Below are 24,309 nucleotides of genomic sequence, written 5' to 3'. Positions count from 1 at the left end.
GTACATGTAGGACTCCACTTTCCAGTTTCAAGAACAATTAGGAAAATTTGTATTTGTACCTTTTTTCCAGAAATCCCAGGACATTATCTGACTCATAATAGCCAGTGTTTCAACTCAGAGTGTGCCAGAGCACAAATGGAACAGAATGTTGGGCTGTGGGAATTCTGTTTCCCTTTAATACACTTGAAGACTGACGGAAAGGGTTTTTCAGTGGCAAGTGATATATGTCCATGTGTGTTTGTGTTTGCGTTTGCACAATGCAGCCTATATTTACTAGCCAGTACACAGACAAATTGCTAGTAGCTGTTCTTACACCGTATAGCTCACTATATGAAATTCAAGAGACTTCTCTGAACTGTTTTCTGCCTGGAAGTCAGCCTGGAAACTTCTGAACATCAGCCGCTTTCGCAAGGCTTCCAGTAGAGGATCTATGGTGGGAAACTGCATGAAAACACTCTCACTACCAGCTGGCATTTCAAGCCTTGAGGTTTTGGATGACTAAAGAATAAGGTTGGGCTGTGCAAATTCCGAGGACTTCAAAACTACTTCAAGTTTGGCTCCCATCTTTGTATCTTTCTCCCCTACCAAACATTGCTTTAAAATCCTTTGCCATTTCTTCAAGGACTTAGACAGCTCGACCTTCTTTGTAATTGTGGGAAATGAAAGAGCTGTGTGTGCGCGCACACCCACCCACCCAACGAAAGCAAGATACAAGATATTCTCCAGATATTTAAGAAGTTGTAATCCGATGGGGATGATAATAGTCTGATCTGAAGTTAAAGCCCTACTTCTCTCAAAAAGGCAAATGCAGCTAATGGGGGCAGGGGGAGAGACAAACACTTGATTCTCAAAACTCCCTAGAAGCACAAGATATAAAACATTTATATACTGGGCTTTGTCCTTTTGGATTTTAATGTGGAATGTAGCATACAATCAGTACAATAAAATACAGCAACGATAAAAGCATCTGACAAGACCCTTAAAACCACCATGACATTTGCACAGGTTAATGTGACTGAGTAAATTAGAAGTCACTGAATTGGTCAAGCCCTGATGGACTGTTACTGCTGCCTGAAACCTGTTATGAGTACAGCCTTCTGGTGATTTTAATGCTGTGTTCTTTATTATGCGACTTGACTGCATTTTGCATGCGGCCATGGCATTTCCTGTGTAGCTATTGTATGTGCCCTGGGATGATTCTAATGAATAAACCCAATGAATAAATAACAATTTATTTAATTATTCCCCCAGGTGCCAAAAAGATGGAAGTTTTGGCGGCAGGAAAATTTATTTGGGAAGAGCATTCAACAACCGGGGCACCCTTGTCGAAAATGTCCTCTCCCTTGAAGCTGAATGGCATACCCTGAAAGGAGACGGCATAGAGAGAAAGACCTTGGAAGACGATCTAAGAGCACAGGCCAGTTTGCAAGGGCAGTACTATATATATATAACCCATACAATTGAACTGGGAGCTTACCAGAGGAAAAACCACTGCGGACAGAGCATTATTGTTCTGCTGGCTAAGCAAAGGTCACAACTACCTATCTACCAAGAACTCATTTATCACCAACGGCAGCAAGAATGTTACTAGCCCAGAAATGGAAGGAAGGAGAAATTCCAACAAAAGAAGCATGGCAGATGAAACTGATGGAGTATGTGGAGATGGCGAAACTGACCAGGAAGATCTGAAACCAGGAAGATCAAGTATTTTCTAAAGACTGGAGTAAATTTGTAATTTATTTAAAAGACCACTGTAAACAGTTTAAATCTTTGGCAGGGGTGTAATGACACTTGTAAAGTGGATTTTTTAAATGGTAATTATGTTTATATAATAGATGGATAATGGTAAAAGATGCAGCAAATTTAAATATGGAACCCATGGAGGAAGGGAAGGAGGACCGGAGGTTCAAAAGAACCTTGTATTTTAATGTTTGAAATGGTTATGTTTTTTATATATAAAATTATCAAAAACTCAATAAAAATTATAGAAAATAAAAAAATAAATAAATCGTATGTCCCTCTTGTTTTGCTGCTGCCTGGGATTGTCAGGAACCAGGTATGCTATAATACATGGCTAATTAGTACAAATCAGAAGTCTTTGTTTAAGTTCTTGCCACAAACTCACCATGTGATCTTGTAAAGGGGAGCCACATCCTAGCCTCATGGCATACAATATTAGAAAAATAATACTCTCCTTTCACAGGGCTGTTTGAAGGATGACAGCAACACTGATAAGGCATATGAAGACCACCCAAAAGCACTGTGTTATGTATTATGGGTCACAAGTCGTGCAGGCCAGTAGTAGCACAAATAGGAAGTGCCTTCTTTGTTTCATCATCTTTCTAATCTGTATGCTTTAATCAAGTGTGTCATTATCTAGGTTCCTTCCCACAACCTGCCCACAAGAGGGAGTAAAAAAGAAAACAGAAAAAGTCCTAATAACAAAAATGCAAGATTTGCAAGCCAAATCAGAAAACCTAACATCTTCACTTAATGCATGGGAAAGGAGGGCATTTAAAAGTGTGTGTGTGTGTGTGTGTGTGTGTGTATTTCTTCAAGATTTTATTATGCTGTACAGCATTTATTTATTTCTGCCATGTGTATTTAATAGAAGTTTGAAGTGCTTTATTTTCCTTTCCAATGCATTATTAAATTTCTTCCACCCACCTTGCATAATTTCCAGGCCTTGCTCTTAACAATAGGGACATTTCCTTTATGCACTCTCAACCTGAAAGAAATTATTTGCAGCCTACATGCAAGAATTCCACCCACCATGGAAAAAAAAAGAGCTGGAAGGAACTTTCAGTTCAAGCCCTCAAAGAAAATTTGGATAGAGTCTACGTAACATAGCCTCAAACGGCAGAAGGCTAAAACAATGTAAAATTTAACAAGGCTAAGAAGAACCAGTGTGGACCATATAAGCCTTGTTTTCTCCCATTCTGTATGCAAGAATGACTTCAATGAGTGAGGAGACCCAACTGGATTCAAAGGGGATCACAATTTGAAAAGGAGCTAGCAAGTTGAAAGGAAAGAAATCAAATTGCATTTCAGATTTGACTTACAGTGTAGCTTAGTACAAAAGGTGGCAGGAAGGTATGGATTAGAAAGTTGGGACTTGCCATGTTCTTCTGGTCAGAAGGGAGTAATGTTAACTCCTCTTCAGGAAGAAGGCAGGGCCAATCAGGAAAAAAAGACCATTTATGTCCTTCCTGTAAAGGAGGCACCTTCCAGTTTCACAGCTTGACTTCAGCACAAACATTGCTTATAGACAAAAGGCTATGGCCAGATTAACTACTATTTTGTTGATGACAAATGTAAAGAATATGGGGAGCTAGGAAGTGGGAATCCAACAGTGTGTCCAACTAAGTCACTTGGAACAGCTAAGAAACACAACCTTGCTGCGCCAGTTCAAAATTTATGCTTTTATGGTGTTTTAATTTTTTTTAATTGTACTTTTTGGTGTGGTATTTTTCTTAGTGATTTTTTTCCCTTGTAAATAAATGATTGTTGAAAGCCAGGGCCATAAATAGCCCTGAGAGCAACAAGGTGTTATGGCATGCCACCAGCAGTCACAGGGACACTGGTGTGTGTGTGTTTTCAATTTAAACGAGGAAAAGTAGGAAAATGCCCCTTCTCAGAAATGTTTGTGTGTGTGTGTGTGTTTATTATTAAGAAACCCTGAACATGTAAGTGGAAATGGGACAGAGCAAACTGATGGAGCACTCATTGGAAAGGGGAACAGAATAGGACTAGACTGGTGAACCCATCCATAGCAACTACTGAGAAGGTTCTGTCCTTGGTACCTGTTAACCATATTGTTATAATGGTGGACCTGATGGCATAGCATGATATCCAGATAGGTTCATTAGGGTATATGTGGTCCTTCAAATAGCCTGGCCCCAAACCAAAAAGACCTGTAAAAGTTAAGACGAGTACTTTGAATTTAGCTCAGGAGCAAACAGGTATGTATTATAAGTTGGGTGTTACATGCACAGATCGCTTATCCCTACCAGATGTCTGGCATCTGCAATCTGTATCTGCTGAAGATTCTTGACTGTTTTCAGAGGCAGCCCCCACACAGAGTCTGGAAGCAACCAGTGTGTGTATGATGGTAGCCAAATCTGCTTTCTTTGGGTGGCTTCCTGCTTTACGGACATTCTCCACAAACTAACGAAAATCATACCCTGGTACGGCATTTGCTGTCTTGCTGTCTTATCGTAAAGCTTGTTATCTACTATATATACCATCAAACTCTAAACAATGCTACTGAATAGCTAACTATTCTCCATAGTGTTAGCTCCTCCCCAATTTGTATTCTTCGCATTTACCTCTGCTGAATTTCATTCCATTCAGTTCTCCATTTTGTCAAGACAATTTCAAATCCTAATACTATCCTCAAGGGTATTTGCAGTATAGCCTCCTTTTATGTCAACTGCAAATTCCCTAAAGTGCACAAGCTCTTTTTCTTTGGTAAAGTCGTTATCAAAAGCATTAAACAGGACTGGATACAGGTGCAGATTGTACAAGGAATATACAAGCTCTGGGTACCACGGTGGCTAAGCCTGAAATCGGACAGCATTAGTTTCAGATGGAATTATTCATATAAAGGTCTTTAACAAGTCTAAAACATAACTTATTAGACACTAATTCCTCCCCTATTCCATAACTAAATTTATTATCTTAGCTAATGTAGACATTGCCTTTATTTTGGTGGTCAAAATTTTCCACCTTCAGTACAGATAAGAAGCCAGACATATAATTAACCCAAAGCAATAGCAACAATTTATGCTACAGACAACATTAAAGATCACACATTTTTAATTTCATAATAATAATTGTAATTCTCCCCTGCTGCTGCAAAGTGACAGTTTATAATAATTTAATTTGACTTAGTGCATTCAAAGACAATGCATTGGGGTCTATTCAACGCTATTCTGAGGGAGGATAACTTAGTTGGAAACAGCCCATTGTTTCTTGCCAAGTTGAAAGGACATCTTTTAAGAAAAGCATCTGCTAATCTCTTCCTAAAGGATGTCAAGCCATAAGATCTACCGCTTCTCTTCTTAGCGGATCTCATCATTAAAGTATATTATACTTGCTCCAGAAGATTAATTCTGCTATTGAACCTTCCCAAGGGGAATTTCACAAGCCCCTCAAGGAGCCAGCTGGGGTTGTGGGGAGACATTCAAACTCTTTCCTAAACTGTCAGCTTTTATTGTAAAATCTCAGGCTCTTTTATTTCAAGATTCCACATATAAAGATGTGCTCTTCAATTTTATGTATTTGAATATGCAGAAAATACACTAACAATCCAGTTGCTCAATAAGAAATAAGCCTGTCCTAAACTAAGGAGTCTGCTTGGCACATAATTTTAATTTTAAAAACAAACTAATATTTTATCAGGGCTATTTCATATGTTCAGATAACTATATTTCTACTACAGTGGGACCTCAGGTTAAGTACTTTGTTCCGGAGGTCCATACTTAACCTGTAACTGTTCTTAACCTGAAGCACCACTTTAGCTAATGGGGCCTCCTGCTGCCGCCACGCTGCCGGAGCCTGATTTCTGTTCTTATCCTGAAGCAAAGTTCTTAACCTGAAGCACTATTTCTGGGTTAGCGGAGTTTTTAACCTGAAGCGTATGTAACCTGAAGCGTATGTAACCTGAGGTACCACTGTATACCCATATTGGCCATGATCCCTTGGCTAAGCATATCCTATGTCTCCACAACAAAGTTTTGACAAGGGGCTTGAATATGAGGCTTTTTAACCTGGGTTAAGGGGTTTAAGGGGTTTGCCCAAACACATTCCCTCCTATTACTGTTCCAATTACTATGTACTACAATGATCTATCCTTGTTTAAGAGAATTTCCTCAAGATCACCCAGCACAGATTTAAATCCTTAGCTTGCTTTAGCTATTTTTAAGCAAAACATACTCAAGCAAAAGCGGGTGCATAGAAAAAGCATGAGGCTGGTGAAAAGGAGTTCACCGACCAATTTGACAAAATCTCTTTTGACTGGACTCTAGAACTAGGCTGGCACAGTCAGTACAATCAGTAACCACTAGTTTGTGATGTCAGGCAAATTCAGCACTGGCCTGCAAACAATGGATGTGATAGAACTACCCTGACTGATTTTAGTTAAGCCCTAGTGACTGAATCTTGCAGTGTTATCTATCATCTATCTATCTATCTATCTATCTATCTATCTATCTATCTATCTATCATCATCTATCATCTATCTATCTATCATATATCTATATCTACCTTGCTTTGCACATTTTTATCCTTTTCCTCCAAAGGGCTCAAGGCAATGCTCAAAGTTCTTCTCCTGAAAGTTCATGCAGCGAACTTCATGGCTGAGTGGTGATTGGAACCCCAGTCTCTCCAGACTCTCCAATACTCTGACCACTCAACAGGAAAAGGGTTTAATCCAATTTCCTCAGAAAGATGTTGGGCTTATCACCCTGTGTGCAGAATATGGTTATCTGTCTTTAATATACTTTCAGTATATTAAACTTCAACTTTCAGTTGAAGGAGCACATTTCTCCATATGCCACAACCCATAGTTTATGACTGGGGGATGAGACCCTTCTCTCAGCACTCCTGCTGTGGGTGGCAATGAAGATGAGAACACAAGAGAAATCTTTCTCTACTGCAGCACCCCATCTTTGAAACTCCCCCCTGGGGAGTCTCCTTCTCTGGACATTAAATTCTTAGACGCAATTTAAAGACAATTTTTATTTGTTCATTTCTTCAGAAGAAGACTGGAAAATTCAGGCACTACAGGTCTTAAAAACCTGCCATTTTCATTGTTGTTTTGGATAAGGTCTTTTCAGACTTTATGTTGTTAGCTGCCCTGGGGATCCTTCATTTAGGAAAGGAAGAATATAAACTTAATAAATTAAACATAAAGCTTCAACAAATGCCCTGAAATCATGGTAGCATTTGCACTTTTCCTCTTCTACTTCTGTGCTACATCCACTTACCTCTCTTGGATTCTTATATTAGCCATTGGATGTGGATCATGAGCAAAATAATTCTTTGGATAACTATAGTCTAAAAAAGGTTCCATTCTTTGCTAATCAGAGACTAATACACCTAGATTTACACCACCCGAGAACTGCAGCTGATAATGAGGCTAAAACAGTACTCCAAATTATGGGATCACCAAAACTTAATACTTGCAGGCTTTAGTTATGAGCAAAAAAGGAGGAGAGCATTTATGCTTGGTTATCTTAATGTTCTGTCATTTTGCTAAGTGGCCCATTTAGTAAAGCTCACTTAATGAACAGCTTTGTACCTGTGGAATCAAGAAAAACATATCTGTGGACTATATTCTTTCATATTAGTGACAGGCTAACACTTCCTTTCTTAAGAACTCTAACAATAAGGCACACTGAAATACTGTTATCTTGTGGTTTATGGGATGACTCTTATTGCAAGGTAGATTTTTTTAAAGTCTTCAATACAAATTATAAAGCAGATGATAAAATAAATTTTCTGTTGGCTCCCCTGTTAATCTTATGTTTTCTTTGTAAATTCATTATCCGAAGTCTATCAACTTTTACTGTTCTGTGACCATGATAAAATATGTCTCTCCCACTAACCACTACACTATGAAGATTTACAATACTTGCATCTGCTGAACTTAGCTGTGGCCAACAAATAATTCCTCACCCAAGAAGGCTAACATCATGTATTAGTTTTCCCCACTCCTCTCACAGTGCTGGGGACCCTAAGAACTAATTTAGGTGCTTACCAAAAGACGTGGACTAGAATTTTATAACAGGGAAGCCCAGAAGTTACTTTTAGAAGTTCTCTTTAATTTCAAAAGTAACCACCTAGTTGCATGAAGGGGTAGCTGTTAGAGAAATCCATGCCCAAAGGTGATCAAAATGGTTGCATACTTCCTCTAATTCCAGCCAAAATGCAAACGTTGTTTTACAGTGCCATGATTAGACATTAGCACATTGAAATACAGTTTCAGGTTTTGAGAAAATAAGATGAACTAGCTCAAAATTTGGTAAAAGTAATGTTTTCATTATTCAAAATTTTGACAAATGAAATTTAGATAAGTAACTATGGCCAGAAAACATGCGCACACTTTGCCTGCAATAAGTCAATGGTACATTTCATGTGAAACATTTCTTTACACAATGTTTGCTACAGTAATATAGCGGTAAGACATGCGACCATGTGTTCACTAGAAAAGAACATTTAAAGGGGGGAGGGGGTGAAGCAAATAAATCTGGACACAAATTAATTTCATAGCCAAAGTGAGAAATAAAACTTACTTCAATACTGAAGTACCCTCTGTCAACATAGTCCCCTAGAAAAAGGTATCGTGTGTTGGCAGGAGAGCCTCCCACTTCAAAGAGCTTCATCAAGTCAAAGAATTGTCCATGGATGTCCCCGCAAACTGGAAGATAGAGAGACACAAGTGGAAAGACCAATTTATACAGAACATTATGAACACAGCTATACTTCTAAATCCTTACCTAGGGCTTATTGTAATGTTTTAGGGCCTAAACAACTTGCATCAGACCTGTCTAATGTGGTATTGCCTACAATGGGTGCACTGGCATGATCCACCAAACTAGGCTTCCTATGGTTGAGTCTGCAGATGTTGGACTACAACCCCCAATAACCTTAGCGTAGTATGGTCAAGGAATCCGGGGATCTGGATCATGTCCAAAGCCCAGAGAGGGGCTAGGGCCATGCCAGGACCCCCCGAGAACCCCAGGGGTGAACACCAGTCAATTGATGGAGTTCCCCCTGCTGGTTGTTAACCCTTCCCGGCTTCCTGCAAGGTGGGGCAGGAGCCAGATATAGTTTTGATACCAATGCCTACGTCAATACCAGTCACATTTGTGTATTTTAATAAAGTTGTGGCCAAAATTTGCCCATTAACATTTAAACTAAATTCTGTCTCCACTTTCCAATGGGGATGGGTTTTGGGGCTCGAAGCACAAGTTCTAGTGTTCTGAAGGAAGGAGGAAAAACTTTTATCTGTCTACTTTCTGCATGTTATGCATAATTCTATACATAATTCTTCTTGTTATGCATGATTTTATATCACGCCACCTCTTTCTCAAACTAAAATGTCCCAATATTGCAAAACCTTTCCTTATAGGGGAGTTGCTCCACTTCCTTCATCATTTTGGGTTGCCCGTTTCTGAACCTTTTCCAACTCTACAATGTCCTTCTTGAGTGAGATGACCAGAACTGTACATAGTATTCAAAAGGCGACTGCACTATAGACTTGTACAACATTATCATGAGATCAACAGTTTTATTTTCAATTCCTTTCCTAATGATCCCCAGCACCAAATGATTTTCTCTCAGCTGATGCACACTGGGATTAAATCTTCATTGAGCTATCGTCAACCCTAAGGTCTCGCTCCTGGTCAGTCACTCACTGACAGTTCAGACCCCCTGAGTGTATATGTAAAATTAATAACCCCCCCTACATGCATCACTTTACTCTTGTTTACACTGAATTGCTTTTGCCATTTTACTGCCTTTTCACTCAGTTTGGAGAGGTCCTTCTGGAGCTCTTTGTAATCCCTTCTAACAATCCTGAACGGTTTTGCATCATTAGCAAACTTGGCCACTTCACTGGTTCACACTTCTTTATTTACGGAGATCATGCACTACTGATAAATGTCTCAAAATTAGGACTTAGAAGAAAAAAAGCCACTTATTTACAGGGAAAGAAAATTATGGTGTAGTACAAGTGCTTTTAACAAGGTTGCACTAAAATTTACCATGCCATACAATACAAACATTACTCATATTTCATTGTCTTTCCCCCCACAGCATTGCAAATGCTACCCTGACTCACTATCTAAAGGAAAACTGCAAATTAACCTTCTTTCCCCTCCTCTAATCATTAGGACAGCCCTTGCCTGACAGCTACAAGAAATCAATGTGGCAACTACAGCAATGGGGATGTTCTTGGAGCCCTTACTCACATTGGTTGATATATGAAACCAATGTTACTACTGTTAAAGCAAATTACCGTATTTTTCGCTCTATAACACGCACCAGACCATAACACGCACATAGTTTTTGGAGGAGGAAAACAAGAAAAAAAATATTCTAAACGAAATAGTGGATATATGATTTTTGTGGTTCATGCTGTGGCCACAGACATGTGATCTGACAGTGAGTTTGGAGTAGCCCAATGCAAAAATCCTGAGGATCCATGTGGATCCATGCTTTGTAACCATGGAGGAGGGAAGGAAGGGAAACCATGGATCCTCTGCTCACGACTGCAGCAGATCCCCCCGCCACCCGCAGGCATTCGCTCCATAACACGCACAGACATTTCCCCTTACTTTCTAGGAGGAAAAAAGTGAGTGTTATGGTGCAAAAAATACGGTATTCCTTGTTTTTCCTCCTATTCTTCTACATCTAGTAAGTGGCTTGAGGATTTCAAAACACAAAACTTATGTGTGTCATCTTTATTCTAATTCTATTGCTCTGAGCTCATTGATGGCCATTTTCATGTTATTGGTCTGCCATAGATTTCCAATAGTTATATCCCACCTTTGAAAGAATATGTAATAAACACAGCTAAATGAGGAGAAGGAAGAAGTCATGAATATTTGAGGGGGGAAAGTTACTGCATCTTCAGAAACAGCAATCCAAAAAGAAAAACAGCAGTAGTCATATGTAAATTTTAAAAAAAGAGTTCTTAAAATGCCGGTTGAAATAAAGCAGTTTTTGCTGTATGAGAGGGCAGGTGTAACCACTGTGTGATAAAAGGGTAGAACACTTGGGACTTTTTCATTTAGATAAAGGTGAGTCAAGGAGGATGACAGAGGTGCGTAAAATTTTGCATGGTGTGGAGAAAGCAGACCGGTAGTTTCTCTCCATGTTTCATAGTACTGGGTCATCTGATGAAACTGAATTGTGGGAAATTCAGGACAGAAAAAAAGAGGACTTCTTCCTACAGCACATAGTTAAACTATGAAATTCTCTTCCAACAGATATCATAGTGGTCACCAACTTGGATGGTTTTGGAAGGGGATTAGAGAAATTCCTGGAGGAAAAAGCTATCAACTGCCTCTAGTGGATACTACTGAACACCACCTTCTAGCAACCAACAAAAGATACCTCGCTTGTGGACTTCCCCAGAGGTATCTGGTTGGCCACAAGAAGAAGAATCGCATACTAGATAGGTCTTTCAACAGAAGCCAGCAGGGCACTTTAGATTTTTAGAAGGGGCTCAGGATTGTTCTCAGGCAAGCCCGCATAAGGAAGAAAATGTCAGTGAATGAAAATGCATCCATATATAAAAAGCCATGCCAGATGTATACAGAGATCAGGCAGTCAAGGCAAGCAGCAGAAGGCAGGGGTGCTGGCCTTCAAACTTTAAATATGCAGAGTCAATCTGAACATAGTAAACATCATGAGATGAAGTGGGGCTGAAACACAGGGTATTCACTTTGCCAAAGCCACACATTTCAGAGGACAATAGGAAACAGGGAAATTTGTTGTATAACCAATATAACCTTCTTATATTCAGAAGCCAGAGACACTGTTTTCAACAAGGGTTACTCCCAGGTAAGCATAGATATAGATAGGATTTATGACTAAATCAAGAATAAGCTTCTATCCTTTCCTCATTCATAAAACAACTATTTGTTCAAATAATCAAATCCAACATTAAATAAATGACATCAAATGCAGAATTAGCTTATAGTGAAAAATAGAACTCCAAATAAAAAACCCCTACATACTTTATCCCATCTCCAGTAAAGAGAACCAATAACTAACCCTTGCATTCCAATAAAAAATAATTATTAGACAACTTAATTAAAACGAGTATTTAAAATCTAATGAAATGTCTTAAGATTCTATTTTTTTTATCAAAAGCAATTTCTGTAGCTCCTATTAAGAATATTGCGATTTCTCTGCTCTGCACAATTTAGTTTAATAAAGCCATTAGGTCCATTTTACCAGCTTACCTCTCAGTTAATGCAATCAAAATGTATACACAGTACAACTTTATTATGACAGAAAATACATTTTGAGAGAAAGAGGAGGAAAAAATCGGCACAGTAGGAAAGTATCTGAATGCAGTTATCCTTTCATGATCTGATTTCTTCAATGGCTGCAAATGGATGCAATATTATTTATTGGGTTTCGAGATGAAAGCTTGCTTTGCCGCCCACAGATACTTACTAAATATTTTATCTTGAAAGCTGCAAAAACAGAGCCCAAGGGCTTTTAGAGGAGAGCTCTCCTGTTTAACTTACAGGGAACACTCTTATTGCTATTATGCTACAAGCTGCTATTGGCCCTGCCACTCTGGGGTGAGGTCAGGCCAAATAGGCTCCTTTGCCTTCATGAAAACACACATGCTCAGACAGTCTTCAGTCACATGGCATCATAGTGCGACATCCGTACGAGAAAAAAACACCACACCAAGTGGTTGAATTCAAGCCCTTAACAGCTGCTCCTTGCGATTGTTTCTGGATAAGAACTAGTATATCCCACAGTGAAATTCTTAAAAGAACCCCCCTCTTAACTGAAATGCATTGCAGCTGCACTATGTCTCTCCCATCAATTTACAGACCATCTTGCATCCTGATGCCATTTAAACAACGCAACTTTTTCTTGGACACACCCATTTCTCTCCATATCTCCAAAACTCTCTGCCATAATGAGTTGTCATGTGCATCAGCAATGCTGTAGTATATAGCAGTGAAAATATATTTATATTTGTTTCATGCAGTAAAGCAGAAATTGCTTCCACATTTCAAGTTGTTTTAAGGGGGTAACTCGACAGATTGCACCAGCTGCACCTCATCCCATCTAGATGCAAAAAAAATAGGTTCTTCATCAAGCATATATTTGATGGTTGGCTGAAATAAATGACTGGGGTGGTGCATATAGCTCTGGTTCCACATTCTGTGTTAACAGTTACCACTTCCTCCTCCTGCTTCCTGTCTTATCAAAGCAGCTTCAAGCATGCCAGAGTTTGTTTTGTACATGTGCACACAAGAGGCCGGGTCACACATGGAAGAATGCATTCTATATTTTTGGCTGAATTCCACTGGCTAATTTAAAATCTGCAGTGTGAGCTACAAATAAAAAGAGGATCCATCATCCCCAGATAAAATCTCAAAGTGATATTTCTACAAAGAATGGGAAACATGAATGGGAAATGAAACAAGGAGGTTTAGAAACAGTTGCTGAGTTCATGGCATCCTTTCTTCAGGAGACACTGAATTTCAGAGCAACTTGCTGTTATTACTCTTAAAGCCAATTACAAAAATAACTATGAGGTATTTAAAACCTCGTAGTTTACTCTCAATTTTGTCTATGGGCAAGAGGAAAGCAACAGTTACAACCTATATGTTCAAAGAGGCCACTACAGCTGGACTTGCTTAACACATACATTCCATCGGTAGATAACCTCATTGTTTGTTAGCAGTTTACAAACATAAGATCCAGCAAAAGGGATATCTAATCCAGCATCCTGTTTTTTACTGTGGTTAACCAGATGCTGTGTCTCAGCCCACAGGCAGGACATAAGCTTGCCCAGGAAAGATACGACTGCACCCAGCTTTTGACAGTCTGCTCCACAGAAGGGTTCTATAGACCTTCATCAAATCAGAAGGAAACTGAGAGAATGCTCCAAAATGGTAAAGAAAACATTCAGATACAGTATGATTTCCAATGCTGAGCAAGTACTGACAGATACACACAGCTGACAAGACCATGTGCTGTCAAAACTAAAATTTCACAAGTAGCATCTTGTTGTCAAAACTGATGTTTAAGCCGTGTGCATCTTTTTGTATTACACCTCCCTGCAAGAGAATTGCTAAAAATAAAAGAAAGCCTAGCCTGCTTGGATAGCATCTTTATGTTCCATGAAGCATGTCTAATAACTTTATCAAGGACATTTATGGACATTTGCAACATCACGTACATTGCAAACAGTACACAGTCAACAATAAATAGGGAGAGAACAAGAAAACATGCATTCAATAACTCTTTTTCTGATGAAAATTGTTTGGGGTAGGCTTGTGTCAGATGAATTAATATGACATTAAGCACATTATTAAGAGGGAGAGATTATCTAAATAAATTATCTAAAGATTTATTTGTTTACCAAAGACCTAAAGAATTTTGCCCTGGAAGGTTTTGATACAATGTAAGCTTGAAACCTGAGTCCAATTGATTGTCCAATTTTCTAAAAATCAGTAATGTATTTCTGAAGAGAACTGTTAAGAATTTGGCATGCATTCTCTGATAAAGTACTCTCAGAGCATCCTGGGATTAATACACTGAATTGGGGCAATGGAAAAGTGTATGGTTAGATGTCCTCCCATGATCATATGAATTTCCTTATATGAATTTGCCAATAAAACCTTTGAATAAATGCAAACAGCACAGCAGAAATTCTTTGTGAACCTATCAGGCTCATAAGGGGGTGGCATTTAAATGACTCTTTTTCTTCTTAGAAATATTTTCACAGGGTAGGGCTGCATAGGCTACATTTGCGTGCCGTCTTCATTTCCCCAGAATGCCTCTGGGCCATGTGTGACATTCTGAGGAAATGACAATTGCTGAAGCTTGAGACTTTGTGCCAGCTGATGCTTCACTTCAGGTATTTCTCATTCTCTTTGCCCTCCCAATTTTTTGCATGGATGTTGCAAGTGGTGTGCTTTGAAGACTTCAAGCTCTGCTCTGAACTAAGGGACGCATTCAGAATTCAAATCAAAACCAGCCCCAGCATCTCCAGTGTTGCTGATGGCTCCCTGGGACTCTCCTGTGCCTCCAGCTGTGGAACATCACAACAGCTTCTTGTTCCCTCCCAGAGACATATTGTGCTCCTTTTCCCTCCTGGCAAGTGTACACCCCCCCTCCTCAGCCTTGGATGGATCCATGGCTGGCCAAATGTAGCTGAGTGGTGTACACAGCCTCTCACAGGATGAGGAACTCAAGCTGCTTGTAGACGAGACAATGTGCTTGGAGTCAAAGCCCAAACCAGGAACAGTAAGTTAGGGAGTCCTGCCCTGGCACACCCACTGATTCCACTCAAGGTTTGGTGGAGGGAACAATTCACCCATGGCACCTCTCTTTACTCTATTTCCCCCCTTACTAAAAAAGATTGGGAGAAGTGCAGCAGGGAATTTGCAAAGTGATCTCTTTCCAGCTGCATTTGCCTCTTGTTAAGAAGCCAAAACAACAACAACAACAACAACCTGGCAGTGTGACTGATGATGTAGCATTAGGCTGGCCAGATAAAAGTTTCCAAAGTAGGAGACACTGGAGCTATTGATGTCTGAAGCACATCTGTGCAAGAGTGGATGGGGAGAAAGGGAGAATCCAGTCCATTCAAAGAGATCTGGGATGTTTTGAAATACCAGGTGCTCTTCTTTAAAAATATAATTACACCCCCTCTGTCTACCATTGCTCCCTTCAAAGTATCAGAAGGATCTGTGAGAAACACACACAATCTGGCTGTGATGTTTCTTACTTGGCATTCTTTACTCTACTGTGTGACTCTCTGCTGGGACCTCCCTGTGTTCAAATGCCTTCTGAAGTGCTTCTTTTGCTCCTACCATGGCTATAGAGAAAGAATAGAACACACACTTATTTAAAGTGCCTCTGTTTTGATTTGTTGAAGAAAACTACTCTTCACGATGAATGCATCCTTTCAAACATGGACTGGATCTCAGATCAAACCTAAAATGGAATGCAGGAGAGAGCATGGGAGACTTGACTAGATCAGATTCTACTTGATGTTACGTGGGTTTCTGATTACACCTAGCAGTCTCTCATCATGTGGAAGTAAAAAACTGACTGTCTCTAAGCATATATGTGTTTCTGTGTCTCCAGAAGTCCTGTATAGCTGTAATTCACAGCACAATCCTATACATGTCTAGACAAGCTTCCCATTAAGAAACATATGTCCATGGTAGTGGTAGCAGATCGATGATAAAGATGATAACAGCAACAACAGCAGTATAGCTAACAAATTATCAAGGTTGTCAAGGGGGAGAAACATTCACTGTATGTTTTGTATTGAAGTGAAGCAGGACAATGGGACTCCCTTGAGTCCTGTGTCCAAAATTACCTGAGCCACACAACTAGAACAGATGCCATGGAATATTATTTGTATGGGACTACATAACCAGTGAGGTATCTGAAAGACACAATCTCTAACTGAGATCCTTCAAAACACTGAATAGTGCAGAAACCCTTTCCTTACATCTAGGTTAGATTACTGCAACACGGCATACGTGGAGCTGCCTCTGAAGATGGTTTGGAAACTTCAGCTGGTGCAGAATTCAGCAGCCAGGTCGCTCACCAGGACAAGACAGTTTGAGCATATAATGCCAGTTCTGGCCAAACTACATGGGCTGCCAGTTAGTTTCCAGGTCCAGTTCAAAGTTCTGGTTTTTATCTATAAGGTATTAAATGCTTCAGGTTTGCAATATTTTAAGGACCACCTCTCCCCATATTAACCAACCTAGACCATGCAATCATCCTCTGAGGCCCTTCTTCACATGCTTCCTCCATGAAAGGTCTGAAGGGTGGCAACACAAGAGAGGGCTTTTTTGTGGTGGCTCCTTGCTTGTGGAATGCTCTCCCCAGGGAGGCTTGGCTGGTGCCTTTGTTACATATATTTAAGCACCAGGCAAAAACATTCCTCTTCTCCCAGGCCTTTGGCTAATTAAACAATCCATGGTCTTCAAAACTCTCTCTCTCTCTCTCTCTCTCTCTCTCTCTCTCTCTCTCTCTGTGTGTGTGTGATGGATTTTGCCTGTTACTATGTTATTTTGTGTTTGTATATTATAAACCACCTTGTGATGCTCGGATGAAGATCGGTATAGAAATTTAATAAATAATAATAATACTGAATCCAGTATAAACAATCCAAAGGACAATTGTACTTCCCCTTCTCCCTCCCCTCTCCTGCACCTCAGGGAGGGAGTTCTCCTTTATTGATGTTAGGATTTAAGTCTTTTTAAGCGTTTTTCAAGGTCTTAGCTTAGGCAGTCTTTGCTTTGATCTATTTACAAGAAACGGAAGGCGGACTTCCTGTTTGCACCTTCCCGCTTCGGTACCAAATTTAGTATTTTTTCCTTTAATCCCCGGTCTTTAAACTTGACCTACTCACGGGTAGTTGTTTAATAGCCGAATTGTCACAGGAAAAAGGTCAGCGCTCTCCGGCAACAGTTGTGCGGCTTCACTCCACGGAAGAAGCAATTGACTCTCAGCACCGCGCCAAACTCCCCGTTACGCTCCGGAGCTCGTAACCGAGCTCCTTTGCAGATTGGGGGGGGGGCGCTGAAGGTGCCCGCCGAGTCCCACGGTCACAGGCTTCTCCCGCCTGTGTTTTCAAAGGGGTCCCCGCTTTCCGCGGAGCTGTGTCACTCAGAGCTAGAGGGATTCCGCCATTGCTGATGGCGCCGCCTCCGGAAGTCAGAGTATAAAAACATATTAAGGAAATAATATATTCTGCAGTATTCACTTCGTGGCATTTTAAAACGGAAGAGCTCTCAAACACAACTGAACCCTCTGTTAACAAAAATATACTTTTCATCCTTCTCATGTGTTATCAGACAAGGATCTGTTTAGATATTCCAGCCACTGGAATCGAGATTATTAATTATTAGGAGCAAGGTTTATTCAGCAGTAAAATGATTTCTCCAGAACAATCTGTCATTCCTGCTTGCTTATGGTTTTTTGAAGGGTGGCCTATTTCTGACCCGCTAAGAAGTGGACAGTTAATTAATATTACATGGTCTCATTCTACTGCTGGTTTGTGAGCCAGCATGTTCTACAGATTTACTTAAAACACACACTAGTGTAGTTGAAAAAAAATGCTTAACTTTGGTTTTACATGTTTTTGATGGATTCCCTGCTCTTCAAATAATAAACTTCTTTGAGATCCTTCATTCAGTCAAGACCGTGTGTAAATTAGGATTGTGAGATGATGCACAATAAGGAGGGCTTGAAAAAGCACATAGTTGGTAGCAGACAGTAGAATTCAAACACAACAACAGAGATTTATTAAAACAAATGGCACCAACTTTAGCCATAATCCAGAAAAGGTGAGGCAACTATCTATGTTCAAATGCTTTCAGACGAACAGTTAGACATGTCAGTATTTTTTAATATATCCCAATGAAATAAACTGAATGTAAGAATGCTTAACTGTGGGTGAAGCTGATGTTTTTGTGTTTGCGATTGTATCATTGATTGCTGTGTTATTGTGGGGTTGTTTGGTTGGCACTACACTGGGATATTTGTGGACACAACTTGCACCATCCTAGAGTCACTGGTGATGAGCGCTGCAACCCCAGAGTCGGTCATGACTGGACCTAATGGTCAGGGGTCCCTTTACCTTAGAGTCACTGGTGAACACTTTTTCTGAGTGACTAGAGATGGGAGCATCTTGACTGCAATGGATGTGGGAACTTACATGGATTCATGAACGCTATCATGAGTGATATTAGTATTGCAGGACATTAGCAAAGACTGTTCCTGGCTTGAGACAAACCAATTCCATTTCACTGATGGTGGGTGAGGAGAGGGGAGGAGAGGTAACTTAATCTTGTTTTAAAACAGAACTCAATGCAACTCCCAACTAACATGCTTATTGCCTGCTTCTGGGCAAAACTGGCCTTTTAGGATATCTTAACAATCAATAATTTTCTTCCCTATCAAGAGCAATATATAATAAAAATTAAATTAATATATGTAAACTTTGCAAAAGTAGTACAATCAGTTTCTTGTAGAGGGTTTGTCTGCTTGATAATGAAGTGCTGATTCTTGTTGCTCACATGTGATCCTTTATTTACCAGTAACGGAATTGAAAGAATTTCAGCAGAGAGAACAGATGGACATTCCTAACTGTGGATCTTGCTGTCCCCTAACATACTTGATATTCATAAATGGTGCTGTAGTGTCCAAGCAGTGTTCACTATGCTCCATGTGCTGTGTGTCTACTGTACATAAGGTCTGTCTATGAGTTCAGCTATGTCACAGGGGCTAAAAAGTAATCACTGGCCTGCTTTGCTTCTGTACATATACTAGACCTTGTGAAAAAGCAAAATGGGTCATTAAGGCAATGATAGATCAAGGATGCAACTCTCCAGGACAACAAAAACACAAGGATAAGGCTGACACAATGCAAGTAACAATATTTTGCCTTAGCCATTGTTACCATAGTATTAACATTAGTATTGTTGTCCTGTTCCTTCCTTTTTTTCAGTTGCCAGGATAGTAGCTTTCCCGTTTTGTTGGCATGTTCGAAACTCCTCTGTCTCAGTCTTTTGATTTTCCATTCTATCTCTCTCTATACGATAAACAGGATAGTGGTGGAAGGAGAAGAGATAAACAAACCTAAGGAAATAAGGAGAGCTTTTTTGGATTTCTATGGAGAGCTCTTTAGAAATACTGGAAAGAATAGGACCAGAAAAATAGAGAGATATTTAACGATTAAGAACATCAATAAGATCCCCCCAGCAGATAAAGAGAAATTAAATGCCCCAATTGAGATAGAGGAAATCAAAGCAATAATAACAGATTTAAAAAACGGGAAAGCCCCAGGCCCAGATGGGTTTAGTAGTAGATATTATAAAGAAATGGCACCGGTTCTACTGACTCCACTACAAGAAGTAATGAACAACATTCTTAATGAAAGAGAAATACCGGAGACGTGGAAGGAGGCGCTGATTACATTAATCCCAAAACAAGATTCAGATTTAGAACAAATTAAAAATTACAGACCTATTTCCCTATTAAATATAGATTATAAGATCTTCGCGGGAGTCCTTGCAAGAAGATACAAGGCCATCTTAGTAAAAAATATCCACAGAGACCAAGCCGGCTTTCTGCCGGGTAGGCAAATGAAAGATAATATAAGAAACATTATTAATATAATAGAATATTTAACAGAAAGATGCGACAAACAAGGCATATTGTTATTCGTGGACGCTGAGAAGGCGTTTGACAACGTAAACTGGGAATTTTTGCTGAGACAACTGGAACACATGGAAGTAGGTACTGAATTTTACAACGGGATAAAAGCAATCTACACGGAACAAAGGGCAAAACTGTTGATAAACAATGTGGAGACAGAAGAAATAACAGTAACTAAAGGAACAAGACAGGGATGCCCACTGTCCCCACTGCTATTTATAACGATATTAGAAGTACTACTAAACTCCATCAGAGATAATAAAGGAATAAAAGGAATCAGGGTCGGCCATCACGAACACAAAACTAAAGTCTTCGCAGACGATCTGGTTGTAACAATGGAAGACCCACTGGATTCAATAAAAGAGGTACTTAGAGAATTTGACCAATTTGGGGAAGTAGCGGGCTTCAAATTAAACAAAAGGAAAACAAAAATAATAGCTAAGAATATGCAATTAGACAAATTGGAGGAATTACAAAGAGAAGCAGAAATAGAAGTGACAAAAAAGCTGAAATATTTAGGGGTATGGATAACACCAAAAAATATAGACTTATTTAAAAACAACTATGAAACTGTATGGAAAGGGGTCAAGAAGGATATAGAAACGTGGGGTCGGCTCAAATTGCTATTCTGGGGAAGAATAGCTACAATTAAAATGTCGGTACTGCCAAGAATCCTATTTCTTTTTCAAAATATCCCGATCATTAAAGATATAAAGATATTTAAAACCTGGCACAAAGAAATTTCTAGATACATCTGGCAGGGGAGGAAGCCGAGAGTAAAATTTAAATTATTAACGGATATAAAAGAGAGGGGAGGCTTCGCTCTCCCAGACCTAAAATTATATTACGAGGCATCCTGCTTATGCTGGGTCAAAACATGGATAAAACTGGAAGATACGGAAGTGTTAGACCTAGAGGGCCACGACAATAGATCAGGGTGGCATGCCTATCTGTGGCATGGGAGGAAGAAAGGACATAAGGGATTCGGGAATCATATATTTAGAGGTCCCCTGATAGAGGTTTGGGAAAGATATAAGGATGTGTTAGAACCCAAAACACCCCAATGGCTGTCTCCATTAGAGGTTATGTCGGTTAAAAAGACCAACATGAGAGCCAATTGGGCAACTTACGAACAACTCCTAATGAAGGCGGAAGGAAAGTGGAAAATGAGGCCGTTTGAGCAGGTCAAATCCCAAGTATATGACTGGCTACATTATCATCAGATAAACGATATGTTTAAGAAAGACGTTAAAGGCAAAGGATATGCTGACAAAAAGTCCAGATTCCAATCTGAGATTTTGGAGAATAACATAAAAACTCTATCCAAAATGTATAAACAACTATTAGATTGGAATTTAGGTGACGAGGAGGTTAAGGCGGTAATGACACACTGGGCTAAAGATTTTGGCCGTAACATTTATTTTGAAGAGTGGGAAAAACTTTGGAAACATCACCTCAATTTCACGGCCTGTGTGTCACTAAAAGAGAACTTAATGAAAATGTTCTACCGCTGGTATCTGACCCCGGTAAAATTAGCCAGAATGTACGGATCTTGCAACAAATGTTGGAAGTGCAAAGAAAGGGAAGGGACTTTCTACCACATGTGGTGGGAATGCCAAAAGGTCAAAGAGTTCTGGGAAAGCATACACAATGAAATAAAGAAAATGTTAAGATATACTTTTGCTAAAAGACCAGAGGCGTTCTTACTAGGTTTGGTAGGAAAGGAGATAAAAAAGAAGGACTGCAAACTGTTCCAATATGCTATAACGGCAGCAAGGGTGTTGATAGCCAAAAACTGGAAACAAGAGAGTTTGCCGACTATAGAGGAATGGAGAGCCAAACTACTAGATTATGTGGAGATGGACAGGATGTCAGGAAAAGTTAGATATAAAAAAGATCAGAGGTTTGTCAAAGATTGGGAAAGTTTTACGGAATATCTGAAAAGCTTAACTGATGAACAGATAACACTAGTGGGTTTCAAAGGTGCTCTGTAGAAGCAAAGGGTAATGCCTATGGAAAAAGGAAGAATGAGAGTGACTTATGGCACTACATACAAAGGAATGCGGATTTATTTATTTTTTTGCTATTATGGACGATTCGTGGAATGGCAGAAGGAAGTCCTTTTTATTTTCTCTGTAAAAAACAAGAGTATTGATATAATTTGATTTGTATTTTGATTTTTACAAATTAATAAAAATTATGCACGGAAACATTAGTATTGTTGTCAAATACACAAGGCACCCCAATTGAATTCCACGAAGGCTAATATTAACATATAAAAAGCCTGATTCAAAGTACAAGAGGCAGAAAATTATATCATTTCTATATGCAATCCTGGTTTGACACTTATAAAGGGAGGAAGAAGCACTTCGACTGCAGCAGTACATAAAAGATCTTTCTTTTTCTTTTGTTTTGGTCATGCCATGATGCATGCCTATTTCTGCTGCTTGAGAAAGATGGAGGGCCCAATGCTAAAGAGACAGGAGAGCCAGCAACAGCTAAGTGACAAAGGATAGGCAGATACAGCCACACATCAACAGAATGGGTGTCAGATCCAGAACCACGAATCTTTTCATTCCAGAAGCATCAGCTTTTACCACTAGGCCAGCCTGAAAGAGCTTGGCAAATGTTGGACCTGGCCTGCTTTCCTGCACAGTCAGGACTTTTCACCTTGCCTCCTCTACTACATTACTGCTGCAAATCTGGTTAAGCATTGAAGTGTAAGGATACCATCAAGGCTGCTGTAAATGTCAGTCAGCCCTGCTCAGCTGGCTCTGTAAATCCCCTGGCAGAGCTGACTCATCAAGCAGAGCAACTCATCGCTACGAACTGGTCCACACATTATGCTACGTCTTAGCTGGTTTTAAGCCATGGATGAAATGTGAATATGCCTCCCGCCCCTGCGAGTGTTGTATGAACATGAGTCATGATTTGTTTCACAAACTATCGTTTAATGTGAACAAGCAGTGTGCTGGTGCACATTACACAAAAGTTCCCTCGGTTTTCCTGCAACACGCCAGCCACACTGTGAACAAAATAAGCCAGGGTCTGGGTTTGCTGTTTTGTGTGAACCAAGGTTTTTTCTCTCTCCAAACCTTGAGCAATAAAAAATATTTGTCTTCATTTACCACTCATGGTTCGATTGGGGGAAACAAACCACGGGTCTGGGTTTGAACAATGCAACAAGCAGGTTCTGGTTTACTTCATCAACAGAATGGCAGCAGCAAGATCAGTGTAATAGCGTTGCAGAGACTTTTGAGCAGAATTCACATTAAACCATAGTTTGTTTTAAACGATGGTTCAATGAGGTGTGTGAAACAGGCCAATGTCACATATACACATATGATACTGTTGTTAGGGAGAGAAGGTTACCAAAAAAAGGGAACAGGATAATAACTTGCATACCGCTCATGGAATGTTGACAAATACTTATATGATCAGGGGCTTTGCCAGAAAGCTGTAAACTTTGCCACAGTTTGGCACTATAGCCTGGTTCACACACATACACCATTTGATCAATGATTAGCTGAATGTATAGACTGAATGGATTTGTAAAAACTTGTGTAAAAGTTTCAATTGTGGTGTTACAACTGTGAGGGCTCATTCACACATGCAAGTAACCGTTTGACCCTGTACCCATTAGCTGACAGTGCTACCTCAGGTTACATACGCTTCAGGTTACAGACTCCGCTAACCCAGAAATAGTGCTTCAGGTTAAGAACTTTGCTTCAGGATGAGAACAGAAATCATGCTCCGGCGGCGCGGCAACAGCAGGAGGCCCCATTAGCTAAAGTGGTGCTTCAGGTTAAGAACAGTTTCAGGTTAATTACGGACCTCCGGAACGAATTAAGTACTTAACCCGAGGTACCACTGTACATGCATTAACCAGCCCTACATGTTGTCAATAGAGAATGAACACAGTACTCAAGTACTGTACAGTACATTTATGAAGTAGAATGGGAGGGGGGATGGAAATGGAGACACCTGCAGGTAGAGTCCACATAGGCTTACAAATATGGAAGCAGCAGAAACTGAACGTCTATGAATACTTCTTATGTCAAGACATTTAGCAAGCAGCACTGACAATGATTTTATGCCTTCTTGCATGTACAGCAGCACATGGAAGACAGGACTTCAGGGCAACTAAACTGGCACGTTTCAGATATGCTTCTCTGAAGCCCTTTGCTACAACGATAATCCCTCGATCTGAATGCTCCAAATGCTCTCAAGTACTGAATGGACAGAGGATTTGGAGTTTTGTTTGCTGGACAGCAGGAGAGTTTTTTTCAATTAATAGAACAGCTATTACAGTAAATGGCTGGCAAGGGACAAGATGTCTCTACTTCTCCT

At 39.8% G+C, this 24,309-nt stretch overlaps 1 protein-coding gene across 2 annotated transcripts in view; it reads right to left on the bottom strand.

Annotated features, from left to right (window-relative positions):
- The window catches only part of PPP3CA (protein phosphatase 3 catalytic subunit alpha), a 184,246-nt gene that overhangs the window by 59,275 nt on the left and 100,662 nt on the right, over positions 1 to 24,309 (bottom strand). For both annotated transcript variants that reach the window (XM_053403963.1, XM_053403964.1), the window contains exon 3: positions 8,298 to 8,422. In XM_053403963.1, the coding sequence (XP_053259938.1) occupies positions 8,298 to 8,422 (125 nt within the window). The remainder of the gene's footprint in view (positions 1 to 8,297; positions 8,423 to 24,309) is intronic.

Source organism: Podarcis raffonei, chromosome 9 (genome assembly GCF_027172205.1).
Source record: "Podarcis raffonei isolate rPodRaf1 chromosome 9, rPodRaf1.pri, whole genome shotgun sequence".
NCBI classification, from domain to species: Eukaryota; Metazoa; Chordata; class Lepidosauria; order Squamata; family Lacertidae; genus Podarcis; species Podarcis raffonei.
The sequence above is the reverse complement of the archived record's forward strand: the minus strand, read 5'-3'. Positions and strand labels throughout refer to the sequence as shown.